This window comes from Helicoverpa zea, chromosome 4 (assembly GCF_022581195.2).
Source record: "Helicoverpa zea isolate HzStark_Cry1AcR chromosome 4, ilHelZeax1.1, whole genome shotgun sequence".
Taxonomy (NCBI): Eukaryota; Metazoa; Arthropoda; class Insecta; order Lepidoptera; family Noctuidae; genus Helicoverpa; species Helicoverpa zea.
This window is the reverse complement of record NC_061455.1, coordinates 5,875,295-5,900,538: the sequence shown is the minus strand read 5'-3', so window position 1 is coordinate 5,900,538 and position 25,244 is coordinate 5,875,295. Positions and strand designations below refer to the sequence as shown.

Below are 25,244 nucleotides of genomic sequence, written 5' to 3'. Positions count from 1 at the left end.
TTATGGCACTTAGGAAAAAATGCAAGGGAGCCATTTTACATTTTAGCCGGTGACCGGGGATCGCTACGTCGAATTACGCATTTCGAGTAGCCATTTCCTTGGGGAATTTTAAATATTTTTCGTTTGGAAACATTGAGTTTGTGTTGTTGATTTACGATGTTTACTTTACGATATGATGACGGGCCCGTGTAGAATTGTAAAATCTTATGTCTTTATCAGACGTAGTCTCTGTACTGTAATCCTGTAACCTTTGTACATAAGTAGTAGGTGTAACTATAGTTCGGCCATTCAGAGAATGCGTTCCTGACACGTCGCGATTGAACTGACGACGTAACTTTGCAATGGCGTTGCAGTTACGATAAAAATATTTTTGCTGGTTGTTTACCGTTTTAACAATTGAGGAGCATTAAAACAACATTATTATATCAATAATCAATGAATGTAGTTACGTCGTCAGTTCAATCGCGACGTGTCAGGAACGCATTCTCTGAATGGCCGAACTATACTTTTTATAGGTTTAGACTACGGCTATTCTGGTCTTTGGCTTAATTAATTCTGCAAATGAGGATTTAGTTGCCGACTCTTGCAGCACTACCTACTATTGTTCTATTCAAGATATTACCTATGCAAGTATGATGCAAAATACCGCTGTTAGCCCAAATTCACTAAAATGCACCAAAAGCTCGGCCTGAATAACGTTAGATTACAATCTGTGAGATATTCATGAAGTTTGACCAGACTGTCCCGAGATACCTACGTACCCAGGTGCTGTGCTATTTGGGACTTGTAAGGATGTATTCGAAAGCTGGGAAAAGTACATACGTATTCAAAAACTAAAACATATTTAGGCAGGAAAGCTTAGTACAAAAGACTACCTATCAGGTGTTTTTATATTTAATAATACGTAGGTACATTCAACATTTATGCCGCGGTGCCAACTGCATGTGATCAATCAAAGATTTAAGCCTCCCTTTGACCAAATAACGAAAGTGTAGCAAAAATTCAAATTAAACCACACAGACGTGGTTATCGCGAACGCACCCGTATTAAAACTCCTTTTGTATATTCACTCGGAAACAGTCGTTATGGAATATTGTTTTTAAAAAAATGATCTTCAGGAATCATTTTCTTCACAAGAAAATCAAGTTTTTTTTAAGGTACGCAGCAGCCTGATTTACGGGTAAGTAGAAATATTTTATTTACTTTTCAATTGCTGTTCACCAAGATGAAATAAAAATCGGTTTATGTATTTTCCTAGAGGCATGAGTACTTAATAGGTAACACATGCACAGGTCAACATGCTGGTTCGGTCAATGATGTCAGAACAACGATTTGGGGAGTCTTAAAATAAAAATAAAAAAAACACGGTGCAAATACTACTTAATCTACAAAATACGAAAAAGTATACAATCCCGTAGTATTTCTTTATCTTATTCAATGCGTAAAGATAGAATCTTGGATGACACTTATTGGCAAGGGGGTGATCGATTGACGGATGGCCCATTGTGATATTTTACAATTGAATTTAGGTAGAGGGCAATACGTGGTAAGTTTGCGTGTTGAAGATACTTAACTGATATCGAGGAACTTGAGTTTATATCATTTAAGATTTTTTTATCGCGTCTTAAATTAAGTTATCTATTGTTTGAAATTATCCAAGGAAGTGAAAATTACTACTTAGCTTATTGCTTCTACTGTGAATCAGCTTCTCAATCTGTATCTGTTTTCAGTACCTATTCGCTTTTTACCAAGTACCTAATTAAGCTAATTAACGCAAACTAATGCCTGACCACTTATACCTACTTTAAGCGACGTGACGTCATTGGGGATACCTACCTAACGTCCAATACTTATTTACCTACTTAACGCTACATAAATATGGAGAGTGCTATCATTCAATATTTTCTCCGCATTTCCGTGAAGTCAATATTTTGGAATTTTCCTCACATGTTATTAGTAATTTACTTAAGCTTTTGATCATTGAATCATGAAGTGGAGCATCTTGAAATTTAAGTCGACGAGTTGAGCAAAGCGTCAGATTACGGTGACACAATATTTGCGGGCGGAGAGTGCGTGTGCCCGATAAAAATATTGTATTTATTACGAGCCACCGCGGAGGTACATTCAAAGCGCGTCACGCGTTGACATCCGACTTCTCCGCGTTTCCGAACACGTACGCTTGCTTAGGGTTGAACACCAAGTTTAATTTATATTCATCCATGAGTTGTTGATTATGAAAATTATTTTTTAAAAAAATCTGTTCGATTTTACTTAACTATTAAAGAAACGAGGTAGATAATCAGCCAATTACCTACATAAGTAATAAAAAAAATTGGACATAACGATTAACGTAGTGTCGCTTCCAACATGAAAATATAAAAAACCATTTACCCACTGGTATAAAATGAAAATGATTAACATTCAGTGAGTTTTCCACGATAATTTATTTGTTTTCCGATATCTAATTAAACATTTAATAATTGTTCACGCAGAAATAAACGAAAAATGTACATTTATGATGATATTATCGGCAGCAGCCCTGTATCATATTTCGCGGGATCACGCGCCTGCCCGATCCCGTCACTGTAGGCACCTATAGAGTCAATACGTGCGAGTGCGAATAATTTTTCATCTATTTCCATTAAATGTGACGTCAGCGCCCGTATCAGATATCAGCACTTTATGTTACTTAAATGTAATTTAGTATTACCAGTATTACTACAATAATATTGGTACTTTACGTTATTTGTTAGCCGTTATAATTTTTATTTTCTCTTGTTTTCTTTTATTTTTTTTAAGCGGGTAGGTAGGTACTTTAGATACCCGTTTATCTTTCTGTAGAGTCCAAAAATATGATACAATCCAATGAAGGGATATCCACAAACTATTGTGGGAATAAACCGAATAAACGGAGTATTTTTTCAACAAGCACGATACACGTATCCCTAGACATCCTTGCAGCTTGATAGCTTCAGAGGAGCAAAAATAAGTGTAGAACATAAAGTACACAAAGCCGCAAAAATCTAGTGTGCAACTAAAAAAATGTACACGAGACTATTCAGCGTAAAAAGTATCATTCATACTGCACTGCGGTCAGCGCCGACTAAGCCGCCTCGCAAAGTCAAAAGAGCTTTGACTTCAAAGCGTTGGGGAATAACTGGCAACACCAAGAGAATGCAAAATAAACTGGCAACACTAAGGTAAGAGTGCAAAATAAATGCAGCAACAGCACATTACACAGCCATTGAATCAAAAGACAGACGGAGCGTGAAGTGATGAAAACTGGAAAAATAATAAAGTTGCCCCTTACGAGTGTGTGCGGGGGACGACTATTCTGGGATCTTGAGGCGCACAGATAGCGGAGGCTGCGTGATCGGTGACCTGCACTTTACTCACACCTCTTTGCTGGTTATTGGAGCTAATAAAGTCTTCTCTTATACTTAGGTGGGATAGTCATGAGGTTGATTAGTAGAGGTATGTTTAAGAAAAGGTGCTGGAATAAAATAACACCCATTTGTGCTCTTTTTGTAGGTAATTGTTACACTTATGTAGGTAATTGTCAAGTCAGCTGTTGGTCAATCAATTTTGTGAATCATTATCTACGTTGGCGACATAATGGTCATCACGTTCAGTTCAGAAGAAGACGGTTAATATTTCCCATTAGGTAATAATCAAATCTCCTTTCAAAGCACTCTCGCAACAATATCGCCTGCGAAAATGTGAGAAAAGGAAATTCCAACTGAATAATGATTCCCTGTAGTTGCTACCGCGTCTAGGTGTTCGCAAGCCGTGTCAATATTGTCAGATACTTGCAGGGAGAGACGTATGATTTTTACATCAAAAGCAACACGATCTCAAAGCAGACCAGAGAGAATTTACATTTGATGACTAAGAGGTGTGCTAACGTTTTTGTTCGGCCTCCTGAGGGGGATAACCGCTTTTCTAAACCGGTACTTACATTATCTTCCCTTTCAAATTAAAAATTATATGGGCATTATAATGTACGGAATTCATTTAATAATGTGTCAAATAATATCAAATAATCAAAACGGCCAATAATTTTTTTTATGTAAGGTGCAACGGTGTGGCGAAAAAAATGTAAGGCGTCTTTCTTTCTTAAAATAAGTCTCAGATTATAGCTCTGATTGTTCGTTTGACATTTTCACATTAATCTGAGCTCTTCCCAATAATTTGAGTATCAGAAACTAAACATTTTTAGTTTATTATAAACTAAACATAAATAGGAGAAATAAAGTGATATCGATAGGTAGATACGCCGTAGGTATTAGTTATAACAACAGAGTGATGGCGCGTTACTATAACAAGGTTCCCACAAAGCGCCACCGAAAGCAAATTAGTGAAAACATAAATTATCGAAAGCGCAGCGGTGGCACCTTGCATTGTGAACAAATTTAATTTCCTAGTCGAGCACGAGTAAATGCATGAAACCCGGATCGGAGAGCATACCGTGCACCTATTGGTTGCATTATTTACTGCACTTTCCAGCCGAGAGCTGAAAAGCAATGTAATTAATTGGGTTATAGCCTGCGGTTTTATCGTTGTTCAACTCACTCATCATTTGTTTAGGCGACTAAAAGTTAGGTAGATATTCTTTGAGACAGTTTTGTGAATACAAAATAAGTAAATAGGAACAAATTGTGTTTTTTGAATTGATTTTGTTAACCAGTAGGTACTTATGCACTCACTTAAACTAAATCAGAATTTTATTATAATTCTTCCAGTCTAAATGATTTAAAAAAGAACTCCTTCCTAATAAACGCCGAAGCTTTTGATTTACAAATATTCAAAGTTATTCTATTACCTACATAGATAACAGCTATTACCTACAATAATTTTAATCTATCTAATAAAACAATTTTGTAATACCTATCCGAAATCTGGAGCATTCCATTTAATATTAATATCTATGCAAAATTTTCACGTTTCACAGCGGGGATTACAGTTGTTGGCCGTCGCATCCCAAAGTTACGGCTTTAATATAAAAATAAAGTTTAACGAGTATGCACAGTCTGTTGCAAGCTTCCCAATGTTGAGCTCGATTTATTGCTCGGCAAAGACCATTTGTTTCCGATACTTTTTTGTGGGCTAATCCCCCTGTATCTCTTCATTTTTTTCCACGGACTGGCCGCTTTTTCGATTAATGCACATTGATTTTTGAATGGATGAACTTTAGTGGTTTGTGGCGCCTGCTCGAATTGTGTGAGCAATGTGAGTTTTGTGTAGAGGTGGGATTAGTCGGTTTGACCGGGTAAGAGTTGTGGATAAGCAATTAGTGAGACGTTAAATATATTAACAAGCTTATTTTTAACACTTAACAAGCATATTATTAAGAAACTATGTAAGTAGTGTGATGAAAAAGTTCTTTGAACTGGAAAGAAGATACGCACTTATTAACTTTCACAGCTTATTTTTAATGCAAAGTAGAAAATACATAATATGGAGGTACATTTTAGAACATTACTCACAAATTATATACTATGCATTTCCACATAAATAATGGTATCATCAGTATATTTTCCAAAAGATGCCATTCAAAGAGCTTCAATCAAATACAATGTCGGAAGAGAACCCTGCCGTTCTTGTTTAACTTTACTTCGATAGATGGCGCTACGTGATACTAAACTTAGAACTTGTCGATGGAACTTGCAGACCTTTCATTTATGGAGGGAAGATGAAAGTTATTTTTGCGAAAGCAAAACCAAAGAATATTTTTTTAAATATCGGTATGGTAATTGAGAATGAAAAATAATCTTTATGTTTTGTTAATCCAATTGGAAATGTACATTGTAAGTATTCCTATAAGAAACGTAATTGGATTCTATTTTGATCTATTTTTTCTCATTGACTAGTTCTATTCTATGACTCCATAATAAAATCGCTGTATCAGGTAGTTAGGATGAATCATCTTGCCTTCCCTCTTATTTCAAAGTTTATTTACCTATTATAGATACAAATACAATCTTGTTTGATTTTCAGTATTCAGTTTGAGTGTCCGAATACGTTAAGTGGCTTCTTATAAAAATGAGCCCTTACCCGATGAAGGTTAGTCAGAAGCCTAAATTGGTATTTTAAAAGAAAACCTACATACTTAAACATTGCGACCCAGATAAATAGGTGGCAGGTAATTAATTAAAATTAATTATGTATAAACAAATACCTATATGAGTATGTTGTGAAATCTGATTAGGGACGTTGTGAAAGATAACGAGTGGCTAAGCGCTGTTAATTTGTTTGTTAATAAAGAGAACTCTAGATTATCTGGCGATGAAAATATTCCACTTTTTATATGAAGATAACAACTACGTACTCACTTATAAGTAAGTATATTCATTTCGTGTGTTATACAGGCTAAAAATATTGTACCTATTGCATAGATTCCACTTTTGACGCTATCACTAGAGGTAAGTACCTCTTTTGTTTATTTATATTTAACATTCGTAAAAGTAATACTTATGTAAGATTTTTTTTATATTTGTAAGTGTTTATTTTTATATTTAGGTAATATTTAAAAATGTAGAAAATATCTAGTGAAATAAATAAATGAAAAAAAATATGTAAGTACCTAAGTATCTATACACTAGGTACAGTTACGCCTTAAAAGAATACTGTAGAATCGACAGTCCAGCTGGTCTAAATAATATATAACGAAACATAAAATAATAAAAAGCGTTGAATGTGGAGTGGACTCCCGCCACACACTCGCGTCCAAGGCGCCCGGGGTGGTTTCCATTCAGAAAACAAAAAAACATCGTCTTATGAAACGCTGAAAAAGAGCTCGTAAAGCTAATGTCCAGTGCTACTTCATGTCCTCATTTATATGGGGTCATTCTAAGTAAAATACTGTAAAGTACTGTTGCTACTACTCTTTTATCTATCTATTTTTTTTGTTTAGATAGATGTAAAATTAATATAAAATTAAAAAAGGCTAGCAGAAAGTGTTAAGATAGTTCTTATTTGCTACACCTATTTGAGGATAAATCCTAGTCTGAAGAAGGCATTGTTGCTACTGTGGAAAGGAACCTAATTTTGGATTGTACAAAAATGTTACTCTTTATGTTTCCATCACTATCTTCCTTAATACATGATGATGATGATGTCCTCCTAGCCGATTATCGGCAACGGCGACTGTTCTCATGTAAGGAGATTAGCCAACTACGCAGGACATATTATAGTGCACGAGCATTTGCGCAGACACAGGTGCACTCACTATTCCTTAACTCTCATAGTCCGATGGGACGGTAATCCGACACGACCGGAGAGAGATCAGGCGCAGGACCGACATTTACGTGCTCTCCGATGCACGGGTGTATCAATCACCAGCTTCCAGGCTCCGGGCTGCTTTGTGAAAGTCTTCTAAAACCCACAAAGCGATTTCGGCCCGACTCGGGAATCGAACCCGAGACCTCGTGCTTAGCAGCCGCACTTGCGACAGCTAGACCAACGAGGCAGTTCGGTTCGTAATACATACGTGTACACATACAAACACTTTTAATGCGAAACAATTTTAAAGCTACCATGAATTACCCAGTGTTTCAGTGGGTAAATATGCTCGTAGATAACATCATTCTTTGTTCCCAACGCCCCCTAGTGACATCTCATTATCTTTGATATATGATTGATAATCACGCAGAAAAATATATTTTTTCCTCGACTTATGTAGTGTTGAAAACATGACTATAAAGGTACATACCTTCCTTTTAACTAAGTACCCATCAATGTACGTTAGTAGTGTGTCTGCCTACACTTTGGTTTAAGATCTATCTTTTGTATGCGCTTACGTCACTGAATATAGGTTTCTTAAATGTGGCTACGTAAATATAGATTAGTGTGAATTTGAAAAACATGTTTTCTTTGATAAGAGATTAGTATTGAACGGAATATTTCGTTGTTACTCATGATGGGTTTATCACTTCTTACTTACCTACTTTGTTTATTGCTATAAAGTTCTTTAATCGAAGTTTTCGACTTGTGGATCATGTTCTTTTACTCATAGTGACTCATATTGCGTAGACCAGTCTACTTGACACTGTAGCTGTGACTCGCAGTGCATCGTAGCACTCGTAGCCAGCAGTAGCTCATGTTGCAGCCCTGTCTACTTGACACTGTAGCAGTGACTCGCAGTGCGTCGTAGCACTCGTAGCCAGCAGTAGCTCATGTTGCAGAGCTGTCTACTTGACACTGTAGCAGTGACTCGCAGTGCGTCGTAGCACTCGTAGCCAGCAGTAGCTCATGTTGCAGCCCTGTCTACTTGACACTGTAGCAGTGACTCGCAGCATGTCGTAGCACTCGTAAAATAACAAAGATAAACTTCTCCTAAGAAATGCTACGTACCTACTCATTCACAAGGCTCTCAAACTAAAACAAAGCGAACTACACAAAAACCATAGGTACCTACTTTGAAACCAAACAAACACTCCATACACTGAAAAATACAAAAGTTTCACCCCTGCATCTATATGTTGATTTTGATACCAATATTATAAAGAATAATCATTGAAAAACATCCTGAACAAAGAACTTTTGAAAACCACAATAACTTTTGCTTCCCACAAAATTACACACCACCCTTATCTACCTAAAAATAAGGTTGAAATTAGCGTGTTCTTAAGGTAATGTAGTGTTAAAGTAATGTTTGTATAGGAGACGGAACCTATTGGAGTGGCGTTCGGGAGTTTCGCTAAGTTGTCGATCATTGAGATCGCTATTGTTTCGACACTTCATACCCTTTGTATTGTAATTGTAGTGTTATATGTTCTGATAAGTAGCTACTTAGGTATTTATTTAAGTACCTACTTACCTATCTAAGACAAAATATTTACTTAAACTTAATAGCTAGCAACACTACTAATGTGTTTTTGAATAGGTACCTACCTACCTACTTATTTCAAAATTTAAATCAAAGAAATCATCATAAAATTATTTATCTTGGTATTCCAAAAAAACACTTACCTAAGTACCAAAGTCACTCCCTAGTGACAGATTCTCATAGAAATCCTGCACTAAGGCACGCTTAAGTACCTAACCATTAAATGTCTCTGAGTGTGTCCATTAGGTGCCTATGGTAGTACCTAGGTACCATTACAGTTATACCTACCTACCCAATATAAACCTCATCCGTTATGGTATAATTTTTGGCTTTACCTTATCATAAATTGTAGGTAATTAATTTGATACAATTATACCTAAGTAGGTATAGTAAGTAGTTTAAAAATCATCATCATAATCAGCCTATATCACTGCTGACCGCAGGGTTCCCCCAATGAACGCCCAACCATCCCATTTCATTCAAAGAAATAAATTGAAAAAAAGTAAAATCTACTGAAACATTGAAGGGAGGTAGGTAGGTACCTACCTATCTACCTAGGTACTTCTTAATTTTTATGTAGATACATACCTAGTTATGCAAGGAAAAGGATTAGGTACCTACCCATAAGTTTTCAACTTTTTCAAATTAAATGTTTTCTTAGAATGTCTAGTTAGATAGTACAGTCAGCTTCAAAAGTTTATGAACACAATCAAAATGACAAAATATGATAGATACTTAATATTAGAAAATTAAAATTTCCCGTAAGTAGGAAAAATTTACAAAATTTCCTTTAAAAATGTTTAACTAAAAAGAATCCTTTCTCTTATTAGATTAGGTAACTTGTCATTTTCTTAAAGACTTTAAAAGCTACTTTTAAGAAACTTAAAAAAATGCTTTAATTAAAAAAAAAATATTTAAGTGTCACTAGTAGCCCGAAAAATGTCTTTACTCATTCCTGTTTAAAATAATCTAAAGTTTCCTTCTTCTATCCTATTCAGATAGAACAAAATATAGAGTTCAGAAATCTCGCTCAATAAAATTACTGCGACCCATAAATAAATCGTAGACTTCCTCTTTATAATCAAAGTTAGTAATTATACAAGATTGTAGTATTGAGTATTTATAGTGTTGCGAGCGCGGGCCGCGGCGGCATCTAGGCTCATATTGATTCCCGGTGACATTGTTATCATCCTCCCCCGAGCAGACGCGCGACGCGCCCGACACACACAACACCCAAAAGAAACAGGAACATTTCTTCGCGCGTTTGTAACGCAACGCAACGAAAAAAGAGGCGGAGACTCCGCGCCAGCGTCGCCACCCAATCGCAGAAGAGTTGCAGCCGCGCCGGACCAATGGCGCGGGGCGGCCGGGGCGGGCGCGCGCACGCGGCCGCGCCCTCGTTTCGCTCCGGCTTTTTATTTATTGTTGCGCGGAACAGCGCGCGCGACGGGTGTGTGATGCGTGTGTAGTCTGTTGCGAGCATGGAGTCCGCCGTGGACTCAGCGTCGACCGCGAGCGAGGTGAGCGGCTCCTCCGGGGGCTCGCCGAGAGTGAAGGCCGCGTCCCCGGCGCGAGGGCTGAGCCCGCCGCAGCTGCTGGCGCCGCGGCTGCCGCTGCCGCCGCCCGGGCTCGGCCTGCTGGGCTCGCTGCAGATGATGCACCACTCGCCGCTCGAGCTGATGGCGGCCGCGCACCACCACGGCCCGCCGCGCTACGGCAGCCCGCCGCCCATCTCCACCTCCGACCCCTCCGCCAATGAGTGCAAGCTGGTGGACTACCGCGGACAGAAGGTGGCGGCCTTCATCATCCAGGGCGACACGATGCTGTGCCTGCCGCAGGCGTTCGAGCTGTTCCTGAAGCACCTGGTGGGCGGGCTGCACACAGTGTACACGAAGCTAAAAAGACTGGACATAGTGCCGCTGGTGTGCAATGTGGAACAGGTGCGCATCCTGCGCGGGCTGGGCGCCATCCAGCCGGGCGTCAACCGCTGCAAGCTGCTGTCGTGCAAGGACTTCGACGTGCTGTACCGCGACTGCACCACGGCAAGGTACGTTCACTCACGCACTATACCCTGTCACATGTCTGTCACCGGCCTGTGCGCCAGCCAGCCTGCCCGTTAGGAAGGTAGGTATCGCCTGTGACTATCATTTCTTTTATTTCACCGTAATTGGCTTGTTTATTTATTTCAAGTTTTCGTTTACCTAGTATGTTTTGTGTAAATCCTCAAGCACTACTTACTTATTTATATTTTCTACATTAGCCTCATGTGAGCCGGGTTTTAAACTATTGTAACAGATGTCAGTTATATGATTCATGATGCTGATCGGCAAGTGCTACAAAAATAATCAAATACCTAGTGGTGAATTTTATTTTTATCATGCTGCATCTCTTCATAAATATAAATGGTTTAAAGAACATAGGCCTAATAAATAATCTAGATGGAGAGATCTAACACGAGTTTTGTCTAGATAACTTTGTTGTGGCAATTAGAATATTTGATAATTAGCAAAAGGATGAGCCAGGAAGTGTCATCAAGGTCGAAATAATAAAATAATACTAGTGTAGCGGTTTACCGCCTGCATATACAGCCCCGCGGGGAGAGCGCACCATTCATTATTTTTTTACATTTTAATACGCGCAAAATATTTCCACTGGGTTAAATATTAAAGTGAGCTTCGGCCGGCGACGGAAGGGTTAGATCTCAGTTAATTAGCGGCTGAGGTTTAAATATTTAAATAGTAATTTTTACAAACGGTAAAGTTAGATTAAAAAATGTTGTTTTGTTGTGGTCGCGCGGCGGCCCGGTAGGCCTATATCGGTGTTTTCACCGAATGTGTTTTTAAAAATGTAATGTTGTCAGGAAGTATGCGTCTGGGAGGCGTAAAGTTTAATTTTTTTGTTGTTATTGAAGCTTTGTGTAATATTTAATGTTTGTTTATGTATTGGACAGCGGAAACGTTCGGGAGACGCGAGCGGTTGTCTGACTCACAATTTTTGTTTGCTCGTATGAAATCACTAGCCACTAAATTCATATGACTAATGATGTCATACGCGATTCTGGTAATTTGATTGATGTTGAATCCGGGCTAAGTAAATCTATAACTAAACCTAATGGTTGCAGAAGATATTATTTACCAAGATCAATAACAAAATAATTGTTTGATTGATAGAATTGCAGAAGACTTCGAAGTCTGGATGTTAAACTTTTCCAATAACTTGCTTTACCTTATTTGTTAGTTTAAAAAACTTTATGTCAGAAGTAAAAATAGTTTCCTAGATACATGGTAGGTATTGTAGGTAATTATTTCTGATAGGTATGAATTCCATTATTAAAATAAAAATGTCAAAGATAGAGTAGCAAGACTACATTCAAACTTGCAGCACTACATTCAAACGTTAGAAAGCAATTACTACTTTTGTCATCACAGTGAAAGTGTTCATTTAAAATGACTCATTTAAGTTCCCAAAATAAAAGATCACAAGAAATATCATAAGAAATACCAATCGGAGTAGAAATAAATAAAAAACGTGGCCAGTCGCCGGCGGTCGTTGAATCAGACGAAATTCGTATTGACATGTTTCCAGTATTACGATTCCGCTAATACAGTCGACAAAGAAATCTTGTTTCTAACAAAAATAACAATTCGCTTTTTTATACCTGACTTCTTTTGATAAAATAAAATAACTATTTTGCTCAGCTATTTTATTATACAGCTAGTACAGTCGGTATAAAAACATTTTGGATAGCTACAGTTTTTGTTGTGGCCACTGGGTAAATTATTTTTATTGTTTTGATAAATCGATTTTGTGAAATGATATGAAATACCTTGTGATTTTATTTTAATAAAGTATAAAAATTCATTGTAACTATAAAACCGGGAAATGATGAATCAACTATGGTCTCAAAATAATAAATCCAGGTTAACAAATAATTAAAATTATCTTGCTTTAAGAACCTAACATCTATTTATTAAATTAATCAATTCAAACACAGACCTAATGGATGTCACTACTCACATTTGGAAATGCGATATTTTTTAAAATAAAAACGGAACGCCCGCATTACAAAACGCAGTGTAAATAATAGGAGGACGTTCCTTTTCACGCTTCAATAATTGCTCGACAGCAGATAAACGAGTGGTATCATGTTACTGGCGAGGAACTGCACGGGTGTCCTGACTTTACTTCTATAACTCTTTTATGCGACTTAATGCACAATGCAGTTTTAAAATCTTTTCATGTAATTGTAATAATAATAAGTTCGTGAGATATATTGGGATAGTTACTTAGGACATTTTAATTCCCTGCTGTATGTAGGCACACAGCTTTACAATATTATTAATTGTGATAAATACAACGTTATTTATCAAACTGCTGTACAGATATTTTGAATGTTATTCAGGCCGCCCTGCCTGTTAGATATTGAATACTTTTAATTAATTAGGAAGTACAGAAAGCACTTGAAGCATACAAAGCAAAGGCGCTACTGGCATCGGCTTATTTTTTTTAATCAATAGATTCAAAGCGCAGGGTTCCGTCCATTGTCTCTGCTACAAAGAGCGAGATTCAATTACGGAGGTCATCAACACGACTTTTTATGGAATTTTCAGCTTTACGACTCATTTTGATGGTCCGCCTTCAAACGGAGTGATATTTTGTAAATAAACAAAGCACTGAAATAACTATCTCATTACCTTTGTAGAGCCGGTAGACGTTCAAAAACTTCTCAAGCTTTTTTGTTGCTAGTTTAAAAAACTTATAGTTGTATATTTACTGGTTATGAAAACGACAAAGGTCCTCTGTTTACTGTTTAATTCGTATTTGTGTTCAATTAGGCTACTTAAAGAGATCTGGAGTTTTAAGGATTTTGTACATCCGTTTCCGTTGTCGGATAAGGTTAGGTTTTATTTTACTTTTATGTAGGTAATCTATGGATTTTTAATAATGAAAACCTAGGTGGTTAAGGGGGGATAGACAGGCCGGTATATTTAGGTTCTTACCTATGTATCATATTACATAGGCAGTAGGATATCCTAGACTATTCGATAATTAGATTTATTATTGAATATTTATTTAGCTTTGTTTCCCAGCCCGCGGATGGCACGATGATTTGTTTGCTTAGACACATAGTTGATATAGACATGTACATAGAATACATTATTATCATGAATGTTGTCCGGACTCCGACTGGCGTTGGTCCAAGCACTGATTCTCATTGAAATATTAAACCAAGACACTGCATTGCAGTGTCTGAGACGCGTGTGCTGCCAAATTAATTAATTACTCTGTTATGCTATCTAGACAGGTTAACAATTAAATAACTGTTAGTGTTACAGCCTTTTTTTTATCGTCCCACTGCTGGGCACAGGCCTCCTCTCACACGGAGAAGGATTGAGCATTAATCACCACGCTTGCTCGATGCGGGTTGGTGATTTTAGACTATATAGTTCAGGTTTCCTCAAGATGTTTTCCTTCACCTTTTTATCAGCCATTGATGATCCAAGATATAGGTACTTAATAAGAACAATTAAATAAAAATAGTGCTAAATGTTCTATATAAATAGTGTAAATTCTTTACTACTCTGTGTACATAAAGGTAATCAAATCTTGATTTATAGGTAGTTAACAATTCCGTCCGTGATTGTACCTATCAATTTAATTCTTTATGGTTGATCAATTACTTGTAAGATTGGAAGTGAAAATCAGTAAATCGCAAATAGATAGAACACGTTTTCCTGTTGCTAAGTTTGCTACTTTGTTGAGATTGAGTATTTAGTTGTTAATGTAGCAACAAATTAGCAATTGGCATAATTTTCAAAAATCAAACTAATGTAATTTAAGAAGTAAGAAGATTTGGAAATATCCCATGTGGGTATTTACCTATTTAATACCCACATAAAATTAAGTAATTAAAGCTTTAGAAAAGATTCTTAGAAAGAAGGTTCTTAGATTTTTGTATAGGGATGCGTGTGCGCCGGTATGGCGCTGGTAGCTGCCACTGCGCCGCTCCTCACGCCTCGATGATCGTTTCCTAGCATAGCCAAGCAGACACACGAATGGAACTTTACTTTCTAGCTTTCCGCATATCGATTGTCAGTTTACTGCAAACAAATTATTCTACCTTGCCTAATCTACTTCATACTTCCTTCATACCTCGATTAATCTTTACCACCCAACGCGAATAAATTTACAACAATCAACCGAATAACATTCACAATTGAACGGCAAATAAACTCGAGTGGCTTGAGGAAACGCAATTTCCTTCAAGGCAGTAAAGCGACAAACTGTTCCACAATGGGAATATCATGGAGGCAATTTATTACGAATGATCAACAAGTAGCTGGGGAACTTCGGCACAGACGGAAAGCAAAGAATGAATGCGAGTGCCTCCGAATTGAAACGAACACCGATAAAGGACCCTCCGAGTGTCGGCGGCTTGCGCGCCCGGAACGCACGCCAACACTCCAGTCCTCCCGTACAATTCGAAAAAGCGTACGCACACAAGTGACACGAGGGAATCCCTCCCGGCTAGACGGAATTATCTCGGCCTCTCTATTTCCGTTTCGCGTACTATTGAAATCGCGTCCCACTCGCTCCTCGCGGAACGGTATGGCGCCGTCTCTATCGCATTCGGTTCATTCATGACTGTAGATTTGAATGGATTCGGATTGTGCGTTTTCTTCCCGCTACTCTCGAATTCGACATCATTCAGGAAAACGGCCGGGTGACATCGGGACGTGTCGCTGGAACCCGCTGCGTCCTTATTACAGACGCGGAATGCTCGGAAACAGTTGATATAACACAAAGATACAGTTTTACTGGTGAACGTAAATGCTAAACAGTTATGGTCAACTAACGAAACAAGATCGGTTCACAAAAAGCGACAATGTAATAATGAGCGCGAATAATTAAAATTCGCTTCCGTGTTAGGTAGATATTGAATGGTTGATAGAAACTATCGCATGGCGTGTGGCGTAGTGCGCCGGTAGCCGTTGTAACGTCTTATAATTGCGGCTCACCATGTGTTGAGCTCTAATCATGTTTAATTATAGTAAGAAGAAGGAGTCATTGCCGTTTATCATGAGATGAACTGTTACAGACGTATAAACGCCGCGAGAAAATGATGGATTAAACGCTGCTCCAGTTAAGACTATGAAAGTACGGTGTTCACATTAATTAGTAAACGTTAGAATAGATTAGAGCTATAAATACGTTTTGTATTTATTATTCTGTCTGCATAGACACTTGGGTTTATAAATAGACAATATGGTATTTTCGCAACATTAATTTAACTGATTGCATTGGCTGCTGCTTACTATTGCTCAACTGTTGCAAACACTTCTATAAACTTTCAATAGAAGTAAAAAGCTCATCATCGTACAAACATGCAGTAACTCTAACTAAAATGAATCATAATTTGTTAGCGCAGAAATTAATCACTTTCCCTTTAAATGCTAAACTTGCATCTGAGAAATAAAGACATGTTGCATCGATGAGAATAACGGGAGACAGTTAATTTAAATACAAGTTTTCTTCTATCTGTACACACATAGGTACATAGTTATTAATCCAATGCAGATTAGAGCTGAGACAATGGGAGGCGGAAATGCAGCGGAATGACGTTTTTGCGAGACTCGCTCAACCGCCATTGTGTGAATAAGACGCGCGCACTAATTGCCAGCGAAATTATAAGTTCAAACAAACCAGATCCATTTATGTACCAAATTAAGATCATACGTTTGTCAGTTTAAATAATTTATACTAATTGTACCGTGAACTCAGATCAGAGTTAGACAAGCTAAACATACAAACGACACCGTGGGAGATCACAAGATTGATTTAGCGATTGACAATAAAAAGCGCTTACTTTAAAGAGCAATAATTCTAAATACATTGCAGTTCTTGCATACACTGTTATAACGGTAGATTCTGTTTTTTTTTGGTGAATTCATAATAAACGTCCAATGACAGTGTGATTGTTTCTGTTAATTATAATTGTAAATTAAGTGCGCTGTTACAGCGTGACAAAATAAAGTCATTATAGTTGTAGAGCGAGCATAGAAACGTTGTAAAAAATACATTCGCACAATTAGTCCATTATGAACTGATACTAAGTCGTGTACCGTGGTTTTGCTTTATTTTTCTCATGATACCATATCAATTTACTGGTTGGTGCACCTAATCGTGCTTCTGCTAGTTATTGGTTTGGCACACGAATGTGTTTGTTGGATAGGAAACCGACCATTTTGGGTGTTTGATAATTACTATAAGTTATCAAGGAATTGACATACTGTTAAAGAATTAGTTGGTAAAATCTTGTTGTTTCATTGGTTGGTTGTGTTGTTGTATCATATTTGAGCATGTCATGTATGTGGTAAAATAATTCAGGCAAAGTAAAAATATTATAACTCTACGTATAAGAAAATCTGAAAGTTTTCTATGTAGGTACACAAAACGACGGACGGTTTGCAAGATAAGTACAAGAGTAACAAAATATCTTTATTGCAGCCATAATAAATTTATAGTAAGGTGAGAAAGTATTAGAAAACATAAAACTAGAGATGTAAATTACAAGTAATAGTGTTCGCGAGTCCAACTTTACACAAACACATAGAAAAGTTTATATAACAAAGAAACAAAATGAGATAAGGGCTACTCAAGACGGTCTGAAACCCTCGTTAAAACCTGATATACGGTTTATAATAAAAGTTAATAAAACATTTGCAACAATTTAAAAGGGTTATCGATAAAAAACTTAGTAGACGAGTATCGAATGTGCGTCGGAGGTTGCCAGTTAAAAGATAGTAAACTGCGTTTTACAACCTTCCTCTTATTTATTTTTAATCAAATCATGCTTTAATAAATTTAACAATGTAACACACATACGTTGTACCTGTATGTGTAAAGGTAGTCTATTTATTTATTTATTTATTTATTTAGGCACACCAACAACTTATTTACAAATACTTTCACATATATAAGTTTACAATTGTAATAAGTCCTGCGTAAATATGTTAATTACAGGTGCGCACAACGTTCAAATTAAAAATAACTTAAATTAAACTAAACCAAACTATGCATAGCAAAAATAATAATAAAAAAAAAGAAGAAGAATCGATTCTTCTTTTTTTTATTTACCATACCTAGTCGACAGATATTCATTACCAAACTGTGCATTTTGTCTCTATGTTAAAATTTTTTTGGTATTGCAACTACCATAAATAAGAAGACAATTTCAAGGGATTTGTCTTATTTTAATTATAGTAATGACTGATTAAATGGTTACCTACATAATCTTCCTTTTCCTTTCCCATGTTTCAATGGAGGGAATTTAGTGATGTAGCTTGTTTCATTAAGATTTAATTTTAAACTCTGAAAATAAAATAGTGTTCAATGAAGAGTGAGGCTGAACCCGAAATTGTAGTCTCATAACCTTGACCGACATTTTGGCTAACAGCAAGTTTACTCTCATTGAAGTGTCACGTTTAACGGTTACCTACTTACTGTGTTACAGTTTTTAGTGACATCAGTACGAAATATAAATATTATAATTATGCAAGCTGTACGTATGTTGTCATTAAGATGTCGTGGTCGTTCTGTAAGTATTATTTTAGGTGTATTTAACGTGTCTTCGACAACATAGTAGCGATAGTGATCAGGCGGCCGCACCAGGCGCCCTGTGCGCATCACAATCCGATTAAAGTAATTTACAGCCGATATAAAACTATTTCATTTCGACGACGGACACATTTAATATAATTATCGTCGCTGTACTTAAAATAACTTTATTTCCAGTTTTACGACTGCAAAATTAATAGTTTTTATGTTTATAAATATAATTTTAGCCGGCAACACAAACGAAGGATGCGTATTTTAAAATAATTTCGTTAAAAAAAAAAAACATTCAAAAGTTGTCGCGAATGCAAGTATCGATTGTTGTGAGTGAGTTAAAAATCGATAGCGGTCCAGATGCACAAAAATGGGGCAGAGAAATCGATTTGGCCCACATTTTGGCGGTCTAGCGGCCGCCGGCGGCGAGGGTAACGTTCGCGATAAGGGATAGTGCCCCCCTCCGGGGGCGGGGGTATCCCCCTGTCCCCCTTGATAATATTTACCGCCCCCCGGCCATACTTACGCCCCTCAGTATTTACGGGTTAGAGAAAAACAAGGGTTCTCGAGCTTCGGAAGGTGCAACGTAGATTTTAATCCTTTCTGATGTTTATGATTGATGGCGGATTTCGTGATCGGAGTTGCGCTCAACTTGATGGATTCTTTATGATTCCCGTGGCTGGCGGCGTCGACGCACGCCAACACGTGATCGCGAATTACTTTTAATGATTAGGTACACGCACGTAATTGTTACCATATTTTCAAATGCATCTTCATTAGCGTCATAGATCTGCTTTTTGTGTGGACGTAATTTAAATAATTTCAATTCAGTCTATTGTCGCCGCCCCTGATCATCTGTTTGTAAATAAACTTAGTTAAAAACTTTTGTAACAATACAAAACTCTTGGAAATTATTTACGTAAGCTGTGTAACAGAGGTTTACGTAGGTTCACTTACTGAAAATAATTTGGGCCCGCACAACACGAAAAACTATTATTTTCTTCTGAAAAACTAATAACTATGACGTGCTTACATACTCTTCAAACATAATGTATCTTCTAAACAATAGTTTAATAATCACATCCCAAGCGATGTATCCATTTTAAATAGCCGCTAGCGCCATCTGTCAATCTACAATGAATTTCAATAGTACTAAAAAACTTAATTAGACTGCTTTCAAAGACAGAGTAACATCAGGCAACCGATCGAATATGCGGCCGAGAAAACAGTTCATGAGTAATTTGAACTTTATTGTGAGGAGTTTAAAGTTTGAAATGTGGCAATGTTGTGTATAGGTCTGTTAAAGTAAAATGGTTTGAATGTAATGTGGTGACGATGGGTAAAGATGTCCGTCAGTATTGACGCGTGCCTATAGCCCAGTGTGTCCACACCGCCCAGTCACGGCCAAAAGACTAATTATTATTTTCGTTACTTTAATAGACAGATTAACGGTTTTGTAACATCGTAATCGTTTTATATTTTGTAATTTAGTAGGTACTTTAGTAATATAATTTTGGGAAGTAATATCACTTCTTATTGAGGATTTGTACAATTAGGTAAAACGAATTAAAGATAACAAAACATTATACATGAAGTAATGATATCGTTTTCCTCGACAGATTTTTATTACGTGCACACATAAAATAAGTCGATACACATATTTTATGTTTTTTTAATTACCGGATCCGAATTAAATTCTGCTGCCGAAGTTAATAAAACTGTTAATTAACCTTACAAATTATTTTTATGGATGCTTTATTATGTATGTTATGTATCATGGCTAAGGAAAGCTTGGTACAAACATAAGAATTATTTTTTTAACACATTTGAGGTATTTTTTTTTCGCTTTCTGTTAAGAGTTAAGATTTGACATAACCAAAAATATTTCGCATTCATAGCAGGCTATCTATGATGATCCACTTAAATGGCTGAAACTCGCTTCAATCTAGAAAAACATGCAGATCATTTTACACAGTTCGCACATTTTGTCCTAAATATTTCTAATACCGCCATGATATTTTGAGTAATTACAACCCACACAAAACACGTCCACTGAAGCAGAGCGTATTAATTTATTTATAAATGCGTTTTTCGGTTAGTTACACGTTTGCGACGGAGGAAATTAAGTTTGGGGAATTGAAACTAGTCATTGTTCTTTTAATTGCGGTCAATTTGAGGCGTTCTAGACGAAATGTGCCGATCATTGTGTGTCGAGGTGAGCCGTTACATCAAAGGCTTCATGCCTCTCGACGGAATATTGATTATATTATTATTTTATTGGTATTTGGTGCTAGGAATTAGACCACTGTGTGGGTATCGATAGTAGATGTTGATGAAGGATAAAAATCAGAGTTGCGCGTCTTATGAAAGTTATGGTACATTTATTGAAAAATTGAGTCTTAAATGACTAAATGTTTTTTTTTTTGTATTACTTTGCGAAACAAATTACTTACGTCGAATAAATAGATGTATCAAGATAATTTTCGATCAGTAATTAAAAAGACGATTTACGTTTTAAAAAATAATATCGACTATTTCCCATCCCTACCTGCACACATTTTGGAACGTGTTTTAATAATTTCATTCGTAATATCATACAGATATCAAAGAAAGGGTTGCACAGTGGGCCGACTGCGCGCTGACTCGCACAAAATGCTCTATCTGCATATGCCCTCTGATTGATGTGCCCTGTAATTATTTAGACGCGTTAATAACACCACCGACGACGGCCGCACTTTGTTTCTGACGACTTAAGACGAATGAAATGAGAAATTCTATCGGACTCTTAATAGAGCTTATTGCTTTCTGATGTTTTGTTGATTAAACGAACAGAAATTGTTATTAAGTTCTGTTATTGTTTTATTTCGTTTTGGGATGCGAATTTTAATTATCTTCCATTCAGAAATATTAAAAAATATTTTAATTGTAAAGTGAATGACAGTCAGTAAACCCGTTGTGCATTAATTTAATTATTTCATTCACAAAACCACACCCAAATATAATGATAATCGTGCGGCCACACCCGTTCCGTACATATTGTCGTAATAATGCGGTATCGTAGATTTATTTACATAAATGGCCGCCACATACAAATTGTCTTTATGTTTTCTGTGCGTGCGACCCCCCGCTCCAACGAATCAGAATATTAACGTAAATAGTAATGGCGGGAAAAAAAGCTATTATGCAAATGAAACATTTTGTGGTAAATAGAAACTGACGTAATACGATGTTAAGAAAGGTTATAAATCGTTTTTGTTTAAGGGATTATTAGGTTTTATAGTTCCAACATTACATGATACTTACTATGCGTGACTCGATAAGGATTTGGGGTTTCTGTATTGGTAGTTTAATTTGATTCGACAATTTTGTAATATACTCTATATTTAATACATATACGTTTATTTTTTGTTTTCCCGTTTTTCCGTAACAAGCTACTCATACCTTTATTAAAATTTACCTAAGTCTTACTTTTATACGAACGTAAACGCTGATTCTGTTACATCACAAAAAAACATAATATATTTTACTGTCATATGCCATATGGCAAATGAGAAAAAATAAAAAAATATTAATCTCGTGCAACACAAATAATGGAATTGGCATATTCATTGAGATCATAGATATGAATACGTTATGATATACATTATTATATTTAATAACAAACGGCTGTTGAGTGGTGAATGTGCTTACGTCACAACGGGAACCGAATAATAGAGTTCGCTACAAACGTTTAGCGAACCCTCGAAAATTGAAATAAAAAACAGCCATTCGAGATGTAACAGCGATATGATTTTGCACTTTTTATGTTTTTTTCCCATTTGAGTGCGTGTTTTCAACACTGTGCGGTGGAGTTGCAAATCGATTAGACACATCGAAATTACCAATTGGGTAACTTTTATTTTTTTTTATTTTTTTTTAAGAAATATATAGAATTCAGATTAGCCTTGGAAGCTCATTGTTCAAAACGTGCTATTTGTAGCAGTAGATTCATTAACTGAAAATTTCAGTCCTTTACAGATTGGTTTATTTTTGTCAATTTAACAGTAAAATAAATGTCTCGGATTCCAGATTGAAAAAGTAGTTTTATTTAGAGTAAAAAAGTTATACTTACGACAAAAACTAATACGTATTTTTCCATTTACAACCAAATAAAACTATATTATCTAGTGCTACTCCATTTGTTTTCTGTTCCGAAAAAGCGCCCCTGTTTTGTGCGTCTAACGTAATTATAAGCGAGATTGTTGCAAAGTGACTTGTAATACGACCCCTTCTATGATAAAGTTTTTAATTCGTACATTTTCAAACGTACTTGTTTTGATGTTATAGGTACCTTATTATTTTAATAGTTTACATATGTAAAATATTGTGTTGTTGTATTTTTGAACAACCCCTTGGAAATATATTTTAAGCGAAGAAAGAGCTTTTGACATATTATGTAACTTTATAAATCAACTATCATAGCTTTATCGAGCTTATATTACTTACACATTTAAAATGCATTAAAAAGTTAAAGATTTTTAATTCTTAATTAAAGAGGTTCGTTTTTGAGAATTCTGATCTAAATCATTATTAAACGAATTCACTTTATGAAGTACTTTGTAAAGCAGAAGAACTCCAAATATTCGGACATTCGGACCAGCGAGGGGCCCATTCGTAAGAATGTGATTAATTAAACAAATGTACAGAACCGGAAAGAAATTCGCCAACCCTTGGCTCCCACTTTTTATAACAGACATACCTCATTTTGTTCTGGGGGCGTAATTGACTCGTTGTTAATTTTATTTTAATTTTCTGCTGGAAAGAATTCATCTGTGATTTTCAATTAAGTTTTTTTTTCTGAATTTATATTTTCGTTTTTAATATTTACTTAATTTTCTTTTAAAACATTTAGGTATAATTTTTAATATCTTACAAACTTTTTTGTAATTGGTAGAAAGATAGAGATCAGATTGGCTGCATATTTCTGATGAAAGATAATATTTGCTAGGTACTAGAACTAAAAGTAGCCAACATTAACTATCATCAGACGGAGCATTCAGGATCGATGCCAGTTACCGGTGCAAATAAACAATTCGAACTGACAGCAGGTCATTACTGCAATCGCAAGTGTGCATACGATTCTCACTGTTTTTTCCTTAATTATACCTCGTTACATATGGAAATCAATGGCCATAAAGAATACAGACATATCTTGGTAACAATCTATCGTAGACAGGATAGAAACGGCGCTAAATCAAAACAACGTGCAACGCAACATTCGCTTCTCATATTTCCAATTAAAATTCCTATACATATGCATTGTTGCGAATCAGATATCTCTATTGTCCAGTGAATAGTTTTGTATATCGCACACATACGACTGCATTATGCGATTCTAGCAATTGATCGTCGAGTCGCATGTAAACATGTCTACTAGTCACTAGTGATGGGCTCGCTGGGAATGTAACGGCCAGTGATGTACCTGTCGATGTCTATTAATTAGTCGACTCGTGTAATGTGACAAGTAGTGATGCACATGACGTGGAGCACGTGAAATGCGATAGCCATATGAGATGAGCTAGATAATCAAGAAAAGCTCTAAATGTATTATTATAATAAGTATACCTACATACAAATTATTTTATTAGGAATCACAGTTTGATTTTGCGTAAGAACCTTAAAATTTCATTATTATCCTTACATTACATTTTGAAACTTTTACAAGTAAAGGTTGTATAATTCGTGTGTCATAAACTACCAGAGAGTATGTGGCAATATAGGATTTAACCTGGAGTTAAAATACAAACAGAAGAGTTTCAGTTCTTACGCTGGTGTCCCCTTTAGAATTATATCAAGATGGTAATGAGGTGTAAACATATCACGCGTTCTTAGCAAACAAGATTACTGATACATCCTGCCATCCCGGTGGGCTAGTCCACCTTATCAGCTATAGGGAAAAATTTATGAATACACCCGTTGTTTCACTCATCATTGTTTACTACACACAAAGATGCCGCCCAAACTTATATTAATATTAATTCTGTCCTGATGTAATCTCTGTCAGCCGTTTACTACCTATGTGTGGCATTTTATTATAGTTTATAATGTTCACACGGCTACTTTATTCCTAACTTATTGCTTAATAGCGAAGTTTCTTGAGAACCTTCGTAAATTGTGTCATTTATTAGATCAGAGATTTATGTAGACATGCAAACTGTATGTTCATTAAAAATCTCCCGTTGTTCAGTGTTTAATAAAATACGACTTATATTATTTATGGGTAATTTTACCTGAGTAACATTCATTTGAATTATGAAACATTATTCAAACAAAATAGTACATGTTTGCTTACTTTACTTATCTAATTACACACAATATAGTTGAACAGGCAAGTGTCTTCATTCATGATTTCAATGATAACTGTTGCACAATGAAATTAAAGATAGAACTGTTTACCATTAAGTAGTAGGAACATTACTAATGCACGTGTTGTGTGTGTTCTGTGACTGTGACAAGGGTGTAAGGATGCCAGCTAAGCTGTTTGTACAAGAAATAGTTTGATACGGTAATTCAACTTCCGTAAGTCGAGATGATAATGCGAGGGAGTCATATTGTCTACCGTGAGTGCTCATACATGTTTTAAATCATGTAGAGATTTTCTCAGAAAAATCTAAATAAATATTAGAAATGTGTAAAGAAAATACAAACTCATGCAAAAGAACGAAGCTGAAATATCAGTGTTTCAAAACGAAACATTCTAATAAAAATAGCGTTTAGAATATAAACAACCACAAAATTCAATAACACGTTGCAAACTGAAAAGCAATAT

General features: G+C 36.1%; 1 protein-coding gene across 11 annotated transcripts in view; it reads left to right on the top strand.

Moving 5' to 3' along the window:
* Positions 1–10,260: 10,260 nt before the first annotated feature.
* The window catches only part of LOC124629656 (dachshund homolog 2), a 133,074-nt gene continuing 118,090 nt past the window's right edge, over positions 10,261–25,244 (top strand). For 8 of the 11 annotated variants that reach the window (XM_047163168.1, XM_047163167.1, XM_047163166.1 and 5 more), the window contains exon 1: positions 10,262–10,874. In XM_047163168.1, coding sequence (XP_047019124.1) covers positions 10,309–10,874 — 566 coding nt within the window. In that variant the 5' untranslated portion in view covers positions 10,262–10,308. Of the gene's footprint in view, positions 10,875–25,244 lie in introns of all 11 variants that reach the window. The other 3 variants (XM_047163169.1, XM_047163163.1, XM_047163162.1) reach the window with 2 other exon arrangements.